This window comes from Tamandua tetradactyla, chromosome 2 (assembly GCF_023851605.1).
Source record: "Tamandua tetradactyla isolate mTamTet1 chromosome 2, mTamTet1.pri, whole genome shotgun sequence".
Classification (NCBI taxonomy): Eukaryota; Metazoa; Chordata; class Mammalia; order Pilosa; family Myrmecophagidae; genus Tamandua; species Tamandua tetradactyla.
This window is the reverse complement of record NC_135328.1, coordinates 33,643,856-33,660,505: the sequence shown is the minus strand read 5'-3', so window position 1 is coordinate 33,660,505 and position 16,650 is coordinate 33,643,856. Positions and strand designations below refer to the sequence as shown.

Below are 16,650 nucleotides of genomic sequence, written 5' to 3'. Positions count from 1 at the left end.
CCCCATCCCAAAAGGTGGGGGCTCAGAAGGACCCAACTCCTTGGCAGGCCATGGCCTCTAATTCATGTTCCTTATTCCTGAGAGACTGGCAGAAATTCTTCTTAGCCTCTCAGTTTTTCAGTTACATTGGGCTGAAAACACACCAAGGGAAAATTAGCTCTCCAAACACTGGGTTTAATGCCATGGACCTCCACCCCACCCCCCACCCCACTTCATCCTGGCCTAGAGATTCCTCTCTATTTTGTTCCATCTCCAAGAAGATCCTTTTAAATATTTTTCCTAGGTGTTCTAGTTTTCTTCAGTGAGAGGTTTGGTTCAAATTACCTGACCTGACATTCCAGAAATGAAAGTCCTCTACATATTTTTTCCTAATTTTTCTCCAGTTAGTTATTTCAAAAGGAGAGGTTCACATGTGGGCTCAATTCATATTGAGACTCTTGTTTGGATGGCAAGCTTGTAGGGTGATAAGTACTATATTCTTTTTAATCTAGGATAGGTGGTGCTTGATCTAGATGCTTTGTAGGTCTGGATTATTATTTTCCCCAATGGGTAATATAAAACTTTTTTTCCCCAAAGTACTATTTCTCTGCTAAAAATAAAAATGATTTCCCCCTATTACATTATCTCTTTTTCTTTTTGCATGGGCAGGCACTGGGAATCGAACCTGGGTCTCCGGCATGGTGGGCGAGAATTCTGCCACTGAGCCGTTGTTGCACTGCCCTACATTATCTTTTATATATGGATTTAAAAAATGCTACTCTTTATTGAGTGCCTTCTATATGCTAGTCACTTCCCATACATTAGTTTTCATTTTTACAGCTCTGTTAGAGCTGTAATATTATTATTCCAATGGTACAGATGCGGAAATTAAGTGGGAGTGATTTAAGAGCAGCAGGGGTGGAAGCAAGATTCAAACCAGGTCTTACTGACACCGGAACCCATACTTTGTTCATAGTTCTAAGATGCCTTTCTTGTGCTTTTCATATGAAACTTATTCTTCTGAAAATTTTTATTTGATAGTGGAAAAAGAATACAAATGTAAAATATAATGAAAATAAATTATTGATTCCATTGTGTGGTTTAAAGCCATCAGCAAGCATATAACAATCTCAACATTATAAAATAACAAATATTTGCTATGGAGAAAATTGAATTGAAAATGACAAATAATTTATAAAATGAGGCAAAATTAATATTTTTGGAATGAAAATTGTCAGACTGTATATGTGATTTTAAAAAATCATTATAATAAAATCTAAAGGAAAATTGTGAAAGGCAGAATGATGTGAATTTTGTACACATAACAGTATTTGTATATACAAATATGTGTATACAGGGATATATAAAAGAACACTCTGCAGGTGAAGCATTTGCTGGTGAGTTCAGTTCATCCACCATGATTTTTATCCCAACAGTGTAGCCCCCACTTACTTTTGGTCTGAAGGTCTCCTTCTGCCAGCAGGCACCATCACAAGCCAGGACACTGCTTCTCTGAATGGAGCTCCAGATAGCAATGGTAGATTCTCCTCTTCAGCACAGCAGACACTAGACATTCTCCAGAATCACGTCCCAAGAGCTCTGCAGGTCCTCGTTTCCCAATGCCGCTGCAGTTTGCCATTTCTCCCTTAGCAGGCAGAACGTGAAGTTGATAAACCTACCTAACCCTATCAGAGCCTTAAGGAGGGCTGCTGTGGGGATGAGGTAGCTGAGGATCACAGGAAATGGGGGTGGGGGGTATCTGGCACCTACTGGGGCTTTCTCCCTCCTGCGCACAAGCCTGGGGGTACAGATTGTCCTCACAAGGGAAGGGAACTTTAGGCACAGGCTAGGCTCCATGTAGACCCATCCTCCTTTGCTTATCTGATATCATCCTTCTGATAGCTTTTGACATATGATGATTCTTAAATGGAGAATTGCTTTTAGGGGTAAATTGGGTTTTAGGGTGACTGTTGCTTCATATCTCCCAGCAAGCCCCTCGTTGATATAGTCTCTGCACAGCTGCTGGTGGCATGGGTCCCTCTGGGACACTTTCCTGCCAACCCCCTGAGCCCAGTGATGGCGTGGAGCCCCCGTCTTCTTGCTTCATTTTCTGGATATGTCTCTTCCTGATTGCAACCTGAGATTCAGATTTCATCTTTCTGTGGGTCTCTGCTGACTGATGTCTGCCAGATTGAATTTCTTTAGCCGGCTTCCATACACTTTTTCCACAATGCCCAGTGAGTCTTAATCACAAAACCCAGTGAGTCTCAATCACAATACCCACTGAGTCTCAATACCCCAGCCCTATGCCCAGCAGAATTTGGGTTCATTGCCTTCTCCATACTTACGCTGAACCTCACTCTTATCTGGTATTTTTCTTGCCATTTGGGGCCCTGTCTGTTCTCCCTTTGGTTCTGGACTCCAACTCTCTGGCACCACTGTAGCCAATCTGGGTACCTGTCACCACCACCTTTTGTAGACAGAATTGGTATCCCACTGGAGCCCCCCAGGAACTGGGGACATACCCTCTCCAGAGCCCCTGATGAGGGTAACTTTAATCCCTTTAGCCTGAACATCCCTGGGTACTCTCATGACCCACACTCTGGGCCTGGGGAGAAGGTGGAGAACAAAAAGACCAGAGATTTGTGGGACCATGAGGGGTTTGATTACTGGTACCTAGGACAACTGAAGACTCCAGGATTAAGATGATGTCCTTTTCAATGGGTGGTTTATTTTTCCAGACTTGGGGACATTTCTGGGGGCTTGCTTTCTTTTTGGCTTCCTCTTGGCTTCTTGAGAAAATCTGTGGCACCTCGTATGTTCCTGATGTCTCTCTCTGCTCCTGAGCCCAAGGGCTATACAAACAGGGCTGACTCCACATGATGGTGCTGTTAGAAGGCCGGGGGTGGTCTAGAAGACTGGCGTGGTATGTGGCAAAGAGTGCTGGAGTGGAGTTCTGGTTGCCATTCCTGGCTCTGAGGTGCCCTGATCTTTCTGAGCCCAGAGCAAGCCACCTTCCATCTTTGGGCCCAACGGTTCCAGCTATCAAATGGAATGGTTTGGCCAGATGACCTCAGGAGCTTGGAGTCTTGCATTTGATAGAATGGGCTGATGGGAAAGATGGAAGGGCAAAGGCAAGGCCAAGGAGAGGATCTCATGCCTTACTTCATAGCCCCATCCATGAGCCCAAGGGTGGGGCTGGGGTTGGATGTACCCTGTACTGGGGAGCTTGGATCTTGGTCTGCTGGGGTAGGTTTCTCTGCTGGAATAGGGTATAGGTGCCCTGGACCTCCCTGAGAAGACCCTGCTTATCTGGTCTGGGAAGTGGGACTGCACAGACTCACTGGGTTTCCAAGGCAGTCTATGCCAAAGGCCCATTCTCTGCTGCCTTGCTGACACCCTATCCTAGCCAGTGGGGTGTGATGCTTGTCAAGTAGAGTTAGTGAACATTTGTGTTGGGAGCTTCTCCGTCCTAATTTCTGTGTTTTAGCTGTTGTTAAGTGATGTGTCCTAACAAGTGTCCTGCACACTGGTTCCCACAGCTTTAGAAATCCAAACTTGTTTGGGGCAGAGCTGGGCTGGCACAGGTAATGGTTTCAGAAAAAGCCTTGTTTCTTATTAAACAGACACCCTTTGGGTCAGTGCGATCCAACCCATGATTGCTGGCCCTCCTCGTCTATTTCCAGACCTCCCTCTCCCACCCACACTGGATGGAGCACATGTTTGTGAGGTTTCTCAGCTCTGGGGAGCCTAAACGTGGTAATTGCTTAGAACTTGAGCTAATAATACTGTGAAGTTTCTTGGCGCCTGTTGTCGAAGGGCCTCCTTGCCCTCCTGCTTTATCTGATCCCCACATAGCTTAGAGAGGGTGATGACCCCTATTATTAGTGCTATCAACCACTTTACAGCCATGGGCTCTGTGGCAGAATGGCAGGGAGAGAAGGGAGGTAGCTGGAAGTAGAGCAGGCCTCCTGGCCTTCTGAGACCTGTGTCCTGGGCAGGAGGGTAGGGATCTCTGCAGGGTTGGAGAGCTGAACCAGGGCTTGCTGGGTCTGAATTGCTTTGGGCTGTAGCTTGAACACCCCAAATTGCCAAGATCAAGTGGTTGTCAGGTCACAGTGGTGGGTGGGCTCATGCAGCATGAGGACATGGAGGTTCTGCTTTCCAAACCCTGCCTGCCCTTTCTGTGGCAGCAATGCGACATGAGCCTTTGCTCCTGGCCCCGTTCCATGAAGCATGTCCAGAGTTGAATGGCTGAGATGATGAGCAGATGTCTCACAGGGACGTGGGGAAAGGTAGAAGGACTTTAGGCTTTAGGTCTAGAGGAGAGTCCATAGTCTGCAGAACTAGGTTCAGTCAATGAAACTTACTGAGAGGTCTCTTTTAGTTCAAAATAAAATGGAACACTGAGCAATTAGAGCTGTCTCCAAAGGAAACAGGCCCCCATTGTAGGAAATGAGCTCCCTGTCACTGGAGGTAATCAAGCAGAACTGAATGACTGCTAGACAGCTGTTACAGAGCAGATGCGAGGACTTTCTGGTTGGTGTGCTGGGTCACTACAGGTTGTCGAGGGCCGGGGGAGGCCCTCTCCTGCTCTCCTCACCTCTCCACTGCTTGTCCTTTAGGTGGCTTGAGTTCGGCAGCTGTTTTGAGGTTCTAGGGAAGAATTGCCTAGTTGAGAGAAAAATGCTCCACATGTCAAGGAGGAAGAGGAGTGTTGTTCTCCCCTTGTCTCTTGTCCTCCAGTGCTGGAGAGACATTGGGAGGCTGTGAGGATGACCTGAAGTTTTGTTTTGTTTTGTCTTGTTTATTTCTTTCAGGGAAAAAAATCTCTCCCAGACCCTCACTATTCATCTGCTTTCTAGCCCGGTCCTTCTACTGTCTTCATGTTTCTCTCTCCCCTCTCCCTCACTCTCTCCTCATTTCTTCCATCCTTTTCTCCTTTCTCCTTCCTTCCCTCTCCCTTTCTCCTCTCCCTCCCTCTCTCCTTTCCCTTTCTCCCACTTTCTCTCCCACTTTCTCTCCTCTTTCCCTCCCTCTCTTTTCTCTCCCTTCCTCTTTCCTCTCTTCCTTCTTCCCTCTCTCCCTCTCCTCTCCTCCTCCTCTTTCCTTCCTCCTTGATTCCTCTTTATTTTAATTATGGAAATGCTATTATAGTACGTGGGTATATTCATGTATAACAACAGTGGTAAATAGAAATTCCTCTTGATCACCCTCCTTCCACTTCCCAGGCCCTCCATAGACGAATCACGTTTTTACTCAGCCTCCTTTCAGAGCTTTTTCCTTTAATGTGCACATGTGTGTATGTATACAGTTACTGCATGGTGTATCTAACCGTTTCCATAGGGTGGGCATTTCAGATGTTTCCAATTTTTCATTTCAAATACTGCCTGTAGTAGTCAGGGTTCTCTAGGGAAACAGAACCAACAGGAGGTGTCTGTAAATATGAGATTTTATGAAAGTGTCTTTTGCAACTGTAGACATGCACGAGTCCAAATTCCATGAGGCAGACTGTGGGCTGGCAGCAATGATGGAGATTTTCAGTGACACCTCAGGAGAACTGTAACCCATATCAAACTTTAAAATCTGTTCCATAACTGCTTGTTAAAATATTCTTGAAAATTTATTGCTTTTTTGTATGTATGCTATAATTCACAACAACAACAAAAAAACCTTAAAAATAATGTAAGAGTCAAACCGATCTTTTCCTTGCACCCTCTGCATTTCGTGTCTGTGTGAGAAGGCCTTCTCCAAGCTTGTACGCATCTTCTGAGGTTCTTGAGCCTGCTCTGTTCAGGGCTTCCCAAGTTCTAATATGTCTGTGAGTCACGGGGGATCTTGCTGCATTGTAGATTCTGCTTCAGTAGGCTTCACATAGATAAAACAGTATCCCATTCATCCATTTTTTCACCCAACAAGAAGACAGAGTTGCTTCCATTGTTGTTTCCTTAGGTCAACTGAAGCTGTCGATTGACACCCAGGCCCGAGTTCTGCTGCTGCACAGTGAGTAGGCTAGGGTGCCAGGCTCAGGGGAGGGCGGGCTCAGCTCCTGCTTGGAGCCGAGCTCTGGTGGTGGAGTTACCACGACCAGGGCTTCTGTTCTTCTATAGATCCATTAAAAAGTGTGGGTATTCCCTTGGGGCTCTTTCCGGAGACCCCTACCTGTCCCAGTCCTGCCCTGGGTGTGCTTGGCCTTTCTCCTCTGCAGACTAGAGCTGTCTTTGGACAAACCTTGCCATTGCCCTTGGCCCTTATGAAGCAGGCCCATGGGAAAGTTTCCCTTCCTTCCATCCTCCCTTCCTTCCTTCTCACTTCTCTCTCTCCTTGTCTTTCTCATTCCTTCATGCATTCACTGATGGACAGCTCCGGGTTGAGGTAAGATCAATCTTTGAAGCCACTGGAGTGTGAACCCCAGCTCTGATCCTTCACTTGCGAGGGGCCTAAAGCAAGCTCAGTTTTCTCCTAGGTAAATGGCAGTAATTCCAATCCCTGTCTTATGGGTTCTTATGAAGATTAAATGAGTTCATGTTAGTAAAGTGCTTAGGGTAGTATCTAGCATGTTGTAAACCTGATGTAAGTTTTATGTTAAATAACATAGAATACCACAAATTCTGAAAGTAGTGATTGAGCACTGATTCTGTACTAGAGGCTGGAGATCCCAAGGAGAGGCACCTCCTCCTGTCTAGGTGGTATTGGCGGGATGCAGAGAAGATTTGGCAGAGGGGGTGATATCCACACTCCATCCTGAAGGAGGAACAGGCCTTAACCAGGCAGAAGGGAGCAGGAGGCCAGGCAGTCCCAGCAGGACAGTGGCAAGTGCAAAGGCCAGGAAGTCTGAGAGGGCCTGATGTCTTTGAAGAACTGTTTAGAGTGATTTGGGCCCAGAACAGGATAGGGTGAAAGGGTGAGCCAGGGCCACGTGGTGCAGGTCCTATGTGCTTTCAGAGGATTTTGGAATTTACCTATCCATCCGTCTGTTTGTCCTTCCATTAAGCATGTAGATAGTTACTGAGCTTCTCTCATGGACCCCACTGCCTGGATGCTTCTGTTTAGCCTAGAAGGCCCGGCATCTCTCCTCAGTCCCCCTGGCTTTTGCTGCTCAATGTGCCACTCACTGCCTGTCTGTCCAGTTCCTTGCAGCCCCCATGAATGCATTATACCTACTCATGCCTCTATGCCTTTGCACCTGCTATTCCTTGGGTCTGGGATATCCTTCCTTCCTTTTTGATTTAAAAAAAATTACTTTCCCCTTTCCGGTCTTGCAAGAAATACTCCTGCCTTCATCTTCATGAAGATTCAACTTAGGAAGGTGGGCTCATCTTTACCTCCCAGCCTGGGCTGAGAGTGTTGCTTCCTCCTCTGTGTTCTCATCACAGCCCTTACCATGCTGCTGCTTTGTTGGCTCAGGGGACTTGCTTCCCCACCAGGCTGGGAGCACAGTGAGGGTTGTGTGTCCTCACCTTTGTGTCCTCAGGACTTGGTCAAGGGTGGAGGAGTTTACCGTGAAGTCTGCCATGCCAGGATCCTGCCCTTGGAACTGTGGCCTCAGGGAGGGCAGACCAGCAGGTACCCAGGCTTCCCCAGGCCTGGCTTTTGAGGGGCCCACAGGACGAGAAGAGGGGTATTCTTGGCCCTCCAGCGCCTGATTCCAGCTGTGCAAACAATCTTTGAAAAATGCCTCTTGGCCTCCGCTGCTGCATTTGTCTTGCACAGTTTGCTTTGGCTTCACCCCAGTCTCAGGCCCTTCATCTCACCCAGCCATTCTCACCCTCTCCATTGGCTTCCCAGACCTCACACCTTAGATAACTGGGGGTTCCATCCCAGCTGAACCCTAGGGCCCAATCAAAACCACACAGTAAAGAATGTAGACAGAGGCTCTCAGGTCTACTGTCTGATTTCTTTAGATCTCAGACAAATAGACCATGCTTGCTTTCACTATCAGCCCTGCACTGCTCCCCATGCCTGCTTTGCCCGTCCTTTACCTTTTTTCTTTATCAAACATTTGTTGAGCAGTTACTTCTTTGTCAGGCATTATACTAGGCATTTTAGGTTCATTATCTCATTTAATCCTCACAACCACCATGGGAATGGATATCATTATCACTTACCCATGAAAAACTGGCAAGCCTAGTCTTGGAGAAAAGTGACTTATCCTAGCTCATACTGCCTCTGAGTTTCAGAGCTGGTGCCCACCCTCAGGACTGGCTACTTTTGGAGCCCCAGCTTTTGACCACTGTATTCTACTGCCCATCCCCCCCACCCCCAAGCCATGCATGGCTTACTCTACAGGGTGAGTTCTCCCATTTAGCCTTTCCATTCCCAGAGGGCAGCTTGGTGTGGTGGAAGGAGCACTGGATTGGGAGTCAGAGATATGAGTTTGAACCCCATTAAAGGAGGGACTGGGCTCAATGCCTTTTCTGTTCCCTTCCAGCTATAAGAGTCATGGAATTGTCTGGATTCCTGATGCCTGGGTGAGGGTGTCACCGGAGTATGGGAGATGGTGGGACTTGGCCAGACCAGGGAGGGGTTAATACTCAGTGGTGATTGTGCAGATTGAGGGCCTGGTAATAACCCCTCCCCCCCATTCACTCCAACATTTAAATTCTCTATTTTAGTCATAGAGGGCAAAGGGCTGATGAGCAGAGAGCCTGGACTCTGTGATGCCTACGTGAAGGTATGTGATGGGGCTGGAGGTAGAGGTGGGCCTGGGAGGGGCCGGGTCACTAGGCTGAGTCCCAAAGCCCCAGCACACCTGTGGGCCAGAGGCCATTTAAGGTGGTAGACACCTCTCATCCATTTGGTTGGTGGTTGTATTGTGGACACCGTGGGGAGGACTTGTGCCAGCACAGACTCCTTCTTAGTTCAGCCAGTCCACTGGGGCTTCTTGGAAGAGCTGGAATCTTAAGATCAATTTTGGTCATTCACACAGGTGGGCACAGTGAGTGGGTGGGTGACTGAAATCACAGACAGCCCAACATGCACCACTCTCCCCCAAAGCTGTGCATGAGAAAGCAGACAGGGCACGTTTTTATGGTAAAGGAGGAAGGAGAGCATCTGAGGGCTGGGAGAGCTGTCTTGACTGGGCCCCTGGCAGGTAGGTGAGGGGCCAGAAGCCTCCCAGAGGTGGCAGCCAGGATGCACCACTCTGTATTCCTCCTGAATCCCCCAGGCTGGCCAAGAGCCCTTGTGGGCCAGGACTTGGCCAGGACCAGTGCCAGCAACCTGAGGCAGGGGAAGAACTGGCACCTGGGAGAGGCCATAGATTTGGGGTCTTTGCCGAAGGCTGACTTTAGCCTCTCATGAAGGGAACACTGAGCAGCTGGCTGGGAACCTAGAAGAGAGGAGGCCTTGTACTTCTTGGGGAAACCTCTCTGCCTGAAGGAGGAGCAGAGTTGATAAAGCTGTACCCTATCTCTGGCTGGACCTGTGTCTACCTTCTTGGGAACATCCCCCTGACACCCCGTGCTGACTTCTGACTCCGTGCCTCTGTTTCTGGGCTCCTTGTCCTTTTCCAGCATCTGCCTGAGGGCTCCAGTCTGCTGTCTGCAGAGGTGGTCTGAGGACACCTGGGAATCTGATTTTCACTTAGAGAGGTGTAGTGTTGGCTGGTGGACTTAGGTGGCTATCTGGCCGTGGGATCAGCTGATGCTTACTTTTCTGCATTTCCAGATTTCTCTGATCCCTGAAGATGATCGACTACGCCGCCGGAAGACACGCACCATTCCGGACTGCAGAGACCCAGCTTTCCACGAGCACTTCTTCTTGTAAGAGTTGGGCTTGGCAAGCCCTCCATAGCAGAGGGAAAGAGTGCTTTTCTGCAGACAGCTTTCTTTGCCAAACCCAGAGCTAGACCCGAGCAGAAAAACCATGCCTTTGTTTTCCCTCTCGCCAGTGTCCGGGCATCTGTGGCTCTCAGGTGCCATTGGCCCAAGGCCGGCAGCCCCTGGAGAGAGTGGGCAGCTGCCCCCCGCCACACACTCCCTCCCCTGGTAGAAGGAGTTTTCCAAACTGAGGGATGTTTCCTTCCTGCCTGTTCCCCTTTTCAAAACTCACAGACCTCTCTGCATCTCAGCTTCCTTATTTGTTAAATGGGGCTAATAATGGATGAGAAGTATAAATGAGTCGGAATAACCTGGAGCAGGCCAAGGGGCCAGGAGGGCTGTTGTGACTCTTTTCCCCTCCCTTCCAGACTCTGGGGCCAGAGGGAGGGCAATGGACATTCTCTCTTTTCCTCTTAGTGAAAGTTAATAATAAAATTTTGGGATTTTTCCTTACTGTACAAGGTAATTGCATTTATTGTAGAAAAATAGAAAATATAAACAAATAAAAAAAGGAAATAGAAAATACCCATAGCCTATTACAAGTGTGCTTGGCTGTATTTGATTTCAGGTCTTTTCATTAATGTGGATGTGTATAACTGTATGTCTATGTGTGTGACAAAAATGGAATTGTTCTATGCTTTTGTGTCGTGACCCCCTTTGTGTCCTTAACAATACCATATGTATAATCTTTTATATATGCACATACTCATCTTCCAGGCTATTTGTACCATACTTTGTTTAACCAGCTCCCTGCGGTTGGACATTTGGGGTTGACTCCACAGGGCTGGCCTGGAGCCCGCTAACACTGCAATGGTCTGATTTGCTTCCCAGCCCTGTCCAAGAGGAAGATGATGAGAAGCGGCTTCTGGTTACCGTGTGGAACAGGGCAGGCAGCTCCAGGTGAGAACTGCAGAGGTAAAGGGAGATCCTGCCTGGGGCCAGCAGGAGGCAGCCAGGCACCCGGCACAGCACAGGGGCACAGGCCATGCTTTTGTGATGAACGTGTGATAGTCTTAACGCTAAATTGCAGGATCTGCCCGCTCCCAAGCCCCATCACTCCAGGTGATTCCAAGGATCGGGTTGTCAGGGAGCATTTGTGGACTCTTAGTATCAGCTGGGCTCTGTGGTGCGCACTGGGGGTGCCCAGCAGCCTACGCATGTACCAAAGGCGCCCTCTGTTAGGCACTGCTTGGAGAGGAAGCTCAGTAACTACATGCAGGGAGCAGCATACTTAGTTCCATGGAGCAACACCCTCCATGAAAACAGGCCAATTTCTCTCTTACCCCTACATCCAGCGACTAGCAGATGTTTAATAAATATTGCTTGAATGAATAAAGCAGTGAGTGTGGGAAGAGGGAGAGTTTGCTATGGGCTGAGCTGATCAAGGAAGACTTCACAGAAGAAATGGGATTTTAAGCTTGGGGCAGAGATGAAGGGTAAGGCAAGGAGAGGAGGTTGGAAAGGGCTTTCCAGGCAGAGGCACAGTACAAGCAAAGGCAAGGAGGCAAAAGCATGCGTGGTGGGCTCAGGTGCCACAAGGAGGGCTGTTTTCAGGGTGCAGGAGTTTTGCAAAGGAGAATCCAAACAGGCTGATCTGGACAGTCCCAGACACAGGAGGGAGCTGCGGCTGTCAGTGGTGGTGGTTAGTGCAGAGGCAGGGAGGAGGACAGGGGAGGTGAGGGTGGGAATCGCCTCCTGAGGAAAGGGGGCGAGAGCAATTGACCAACTGCTTGGGACACAGAAATGAAGCCTGGTGGGGCCTGTCTCATCCTGTGGCCTGCTGTCAGCAGCTGGTGCAGCTCAGGAAATCTGAGACACCTGTGGTCAGTAACCTTTGCAGAGCAATTGCAGAACCAAGTGTGACTGAAAATGGGTTCAGATGAATGAAAAATCATTTCAATTCACTAGCTCAGGTTCAGAAAATTTTGGGGGTTGAATGTTTTTTAGTGCATTAAATTTATAACCTAGTGTGCCTTTTAAAGTTGGGTCCTATTCAGCCTTGAAAATGAAGGATTTGTTTTTTAATAGAATATGTGCTTTTCATCACAAAACGGTGCTTATGGTACTATCGACTTCATTTACTGAGCTGCTGTTTCTGGCACCAGTGTGGCAGCATCACGCTAGGTGCTGGGACATTTCGGATACATTATAGACTATCCTGTCCTCGAGGGGTTCACTGAAAAGAGAATTGGGTATGGAGGGCTACACACCAATCAATAACAAGGGCTATCATTTACTGGTGCTTACCATGAGCCATCTTGCATTTAATTTTTTAAAAAATATTTTTAGTGAGAAATAGCTATAACATATACAGTCCATCCAAAGTATACAATCAGTGGCTAACAATATCATCACATAGTTGTGTATTCATCACCATGATCATTTTTAGAACATTTGTATTACTCCAGAAAAAGAAATAAAAGAAAACAAAAAAACCCCATACATCCCATACCCTTAGCCCTCTCTCTCACTGACCACTGTATTTCAATCTACCCAATTTTTAATCTTTTTTTTTTTCCCCGGAGGGGGTGCACCGTTCCTGAAAGTACTGCAATACCAGGTCGATGCGTGGAGTGGATGGAGCAAGCTCCTATTCCATCTCCCTGCTCCAAATATCCATTTAATATATTGTCTTCGGATAGAGGACATATCAGATATTAAACTGATAAGAACAGATACTACACTTGATCTTAGCCAAAAGGCCTAGAAGCGATTACCCAATTTTTTAACCCCTTATTCTCCCCTATTATTTATTTATTTGTTGTTATTTTTTTTTTACTCGTCTGTCCAAACATTTGATAAAAGGGAGTGTCAGCCACAAAGTTTTCACAATCACATAGTCGTATTGTAAAAGCTATATAGTTATACAATCATCTTCAAGAATCAAGGCTACTGGAATACAGTTCACCAATTTCAGGTATTTCTTTCTAACTATTCTAATACATTAAAAACAAAAAAAGGGATATCCATGTAATGTATGAGAATATCTCCAAAATAACCCATTGACTCTATATGAAATCTCTCAGCCACTGAAATTTTATTTTGTCTCATTTCTTTCTATCCTTTTTTGTCAAGAAGGCTTTCTCAATCCCATGATGTTGGGTCCTGGCTCATACCCCAGAGTCATGTCCCACGTTGCCCAGGAGTTTTGCATTCTTGGGAGTCATTTCCCATGTTATAGGAAGGGTTTACTTGCTGAGTTGCTTTAGAAAGAGAGGCCACATTTGAGCAACATAAAAGGTTCTCTGGAGGTAATTCTTAGGCATAATGATAAGTAGGCTTAGCTTCTCCTTTACAGGAATAAGTTTCATAAGAGCAAGGCCCAAGATCTGGGGCTCAGCGTATTGAATTGTTGTCCCCAATGCTTACAAGAATATCAGGAACTCTCCAGATAGGGAAGTTGAATATTTCTCCTTTCTCCCCAGTCCCTCAAGGTGACATTGCAAACACTTTTTTTATTCTCTGCCTGAATTACTCTGGAATGTATCAGGGCATCAAATTAACATGGACAAGCCAACAAGATCTCACTCCCTAGTCAAGATTCCATGTAATTATGATGTTCTAGTGAACTGACCATACAGGTTAAATTAGACAGTATGCTACCAAAAATATAAATTTTTATTTATTTTTTTTAACTTTTTTTTATTGTATAGTATAACATATATACAAAGCAAAGAAATAAAAAGGCAGTAGTTTTCAAAGCACTCGTCAACAAGTACTTACAGGACAGGTCCCAGAGTTTGTCATGGGCTACCATATGATCCTTTCAAATTTTTCCTTCTAGCTGCTCCAGAATATAGGAGGCTGGAAGGCTTAAATATTTTTTTATCATCACAATCAACTTTTTTTCCTTCTTCTTCTTTTTTTTTTTTTTTGTAAAATAGCATATACAAAAAAGCTATACATTTTAAAGCACAGCACCACAATTAGTTGTAGAACATATTTCAGAGTTTGACATGGGTTACAGTTCCACAATTTTAGATTTTTACTTCTAGCTGCTCTAAAACACTGGAGACCAAAAGAGATATCAATCTAATGATTTGGCAGTCATATTCATTTGTTAAATCCTATCTTCTCTGTATAACTCCATCATCACCTTTGATCTTCCCATCCCTCTCTTTAGGGTGTTTGGGCTACAGCAATTCTAAATTTTTCGTATTGGAAGGGTCTGTCACTAATATGGGGTAGGGAGGTGGAACTAGCTGATGTTTTGGAGAGGCTGGGCTAGGTTTCAGGACTTATCTGGACCAGGGACACATCTCGAGGTTGTAGGTTTCTGGAAAGTTACTCTAGTGCATGGAACCCTTGTGGCATCTTATATATTGCCCTAGTTATTCTTTAGGATTGGCTGAAATGGTCCTGGTTGGGGGTTGGCATGTTAGGATAGATAATAAGGTTTAACTGAGGCCTGCATAAGAGCAACCTCCAGAGCAGCCTCTCAACTCTATTTGAACTCTCTCTTCCACTGTTACTTTATTAATTACACTTCTTTTCCCCCTTTTGGTCAGGATGGAATTGTTGATCCCATGGTGCCAGGGCTGGATTCATCCCTGGGAGACATCTCCCACATCAGGGAGACTTTCACCCCTGGATGTCATGTCCCACGTAGGGGTGGGGTGGGGGCAATGATTTTACTTGCAGAGTTAGGCTTAGAGACAATGAGGCCACATCTGTACAACAAAAGAGGTCCTCTAGAAGTAACTCTTAGGCATGCCTATATGTAGTCTAAGCTTCTCCGCTACATATATAAGTTTTGCAAGAGTAAGCCTCATGATCGAGGGCTTGACCTATTGATTTGGGTATCCCTGAAGTTTGACACAGTATCAAGGGATTCCCTGATGGTAAAGTTTAATAGTTTCATATTCTTTCTCCCATCCCTCAGGGCAATTTGCCAGTACTTTTTGATTATCTGCTCAGTATACTCTAGGATGTATCCAGACATTAAATATTCTCTGCAGGATTAAAGGACCTCTTTCTTGTTCTGGGCTCCTCGAGTTTCAGTTGTTCAAATGAGCTATATAGATAGGTTGAGTTAGATTATGCCCTACAGAAAATTTCATTTCCAGACCCAATAAACCTTTCTTTCTTTGGTCCCAAAGAGTATGTATGGTTCTAAAATATAGACACTGTCTTCCTTACTCCTGTGTTCTAAATAACTTTAACCCCAACCTGTTCAGCTTCATTCTTATCTCTAAATAACAGGTTATATGTATAGAACAGCCTCTCAAAATCCAGAAATAATAATCACCACTCCGGACTTAATGTGTCTGCTCTAAAAGCTTACAATCTAGGCTCCTGATTTTTTTATAAGCACATTCTAAAGGTGACCATACCATTCTTGTTCTTTTGTCAAAATATAAATTTTGGCCTAAATGAGCATCTCTTCCTTTGGTCTCACACAGAATTTGAAGTTCTGAAATTTATACCATATCATCCTTTGCCCTGTATTCTGATTTACCTTCTTCCTATCCAGATCAGCTTCATTCATATCTCTAGTTGAAGTCTGGTCACTTTTTCAACATTTTTAACAACAATTTTCAGAGGAGTACATTTTTGTCCTTAGAGAATTTAGTAACTAGTCCAAGGTCATATAGCCAGTGAACAGCAGAGCCAGAATGGAAACCCAGAGTTCTCACTCTCAGTACTGTTCTGCTTTTGGATACAAGCTGAAGGACATGAGAAAGACCCAGTAGAATGTACAGGCCAAGATGGGGCAGATTTGGTGTGAGAAGGGGTCTGCAAACTCATTGGTTTCTCTGGGGGATCAAGTACGAAGTAAGGGCTGGCTAGAGGTAAGACGAAGGGGTGGACCAGCTAGAGGTAAAAAGAGGTTGGCATAATATCGTAGGACCATGTAGGTTCTGTAGGAGTGGTGGGTTTTCTCCTTGGGACCAGTGGTTCTCAATACTGACTATGCATTGGAATCACCTGGGATCCTTGTGGGAAACACAGATTCCTAGGAGCCACCCAAGATTGATTAAATCTGAATCTCATGAGCAGGGTCTAGGAACCTGTCTGTAAGCACATTCTTGGGGTGATCCTCTTGCAGCCAGTTTGGTATTTAGGAATCTATCTGGCAGTGGGGAGATATCAAAGGGTTTTGAGGAGAGGTGTGGCAAGCATAGAATTGTACTCTAGATCTATTATTTTGAAAGGTCTTTGAAGAAGGAGCCGAGTTAAGGAAGAATTAGGAGATTCCCGTGGTGATTTGGCTGAAATGTGGTTTAAGGATAGCAAGGAGGGAAACCAATCCAGGACATATTTAGGAGATTAAATCAAGAGTGCTTGATAAGTGAGTTGGCTGTCAGAGCAGTGAAGTCAGTTTAACTCCTTGGTGGTTGGTGTTGTCCCAGATTCAGGGTACACTGGAGGGAAGGAGAATCAGCTCTGGACATAAGGGGATGGAGGTGCCTGGGAACAACCAGGTTAGAGCTGGGTAGTGGGTGGTGACCTTTACTGTCTTGGAGCTCAGGGGAGAAAGTGGCCTGTGCCAGCAATGGAGATCTGGGTGAAACTCAGGGAGTAGGTGAGGTGGTCAGGAAGGGCATCGAGGATCACGGAAGGGACAGATAAAGGAAGAGGAAATCCTAAAGGTGGCAGAAGAGGAGTATCAGGGGCAGAAGGATATCTCAGCAGATCCACTGGGTGGAGGCAAGGATTGGAGCAGGTGCTGGAGGCAGTTGCCAAATTGCCGGCGGATCTGCTCTCTTCACTGTGACCTTCCCTCCTGCAAGACCAGAGCGCACCAGGCAGGGAGCTGCTGGGGAAGAAGCCAATAATGCAATTCACGTTTTCTGGAAAAGAAAATGTGGCTGGGGAAAGTGAGTCAGCACCCAGGGAGGCAGCATGA

At 46.1% G+C, this 16,650-nt stretch overlaps 1 protein-coding gene and 1 non-coding gene across 2 annotated transcripts in view; one reads left to right on the top strand and one right to left on the bottom strand.

Moving 5' to 3' along the window:
- LOC143668067 (regulator of G-protein signaling 3-like) overlaps positions 1 to 16,650 on the top strand; it is a 194,478-nt gene that overhangs the window by 73,191 nt on the left and 104,637 nt on the right. Inside the window, 4 exon segments of the mRNA XM_077142643.1 lie at positions 5,932 to 5,982; positions 8,595 to 8,653; positions 9,649 to 9,743; positions 10,632 to 10,700. Coding sequence (XP_076998758.1) covers positions 5,932 to 5,982; positions 8,595 to 8,653; positions 9,649 to 9,743; positions 10,632 to 10,700 — 274 coding nt within the window.
- LOC143675368 (U2 spliceosomal RNA) lies at positions 12,324 to 12,514 on the bottom strand. The gene has a single exon (XR_013171594.1). It is a non-coding gene; the product is annotated as a U2 spliceosomal RNA (small nuclear RNA).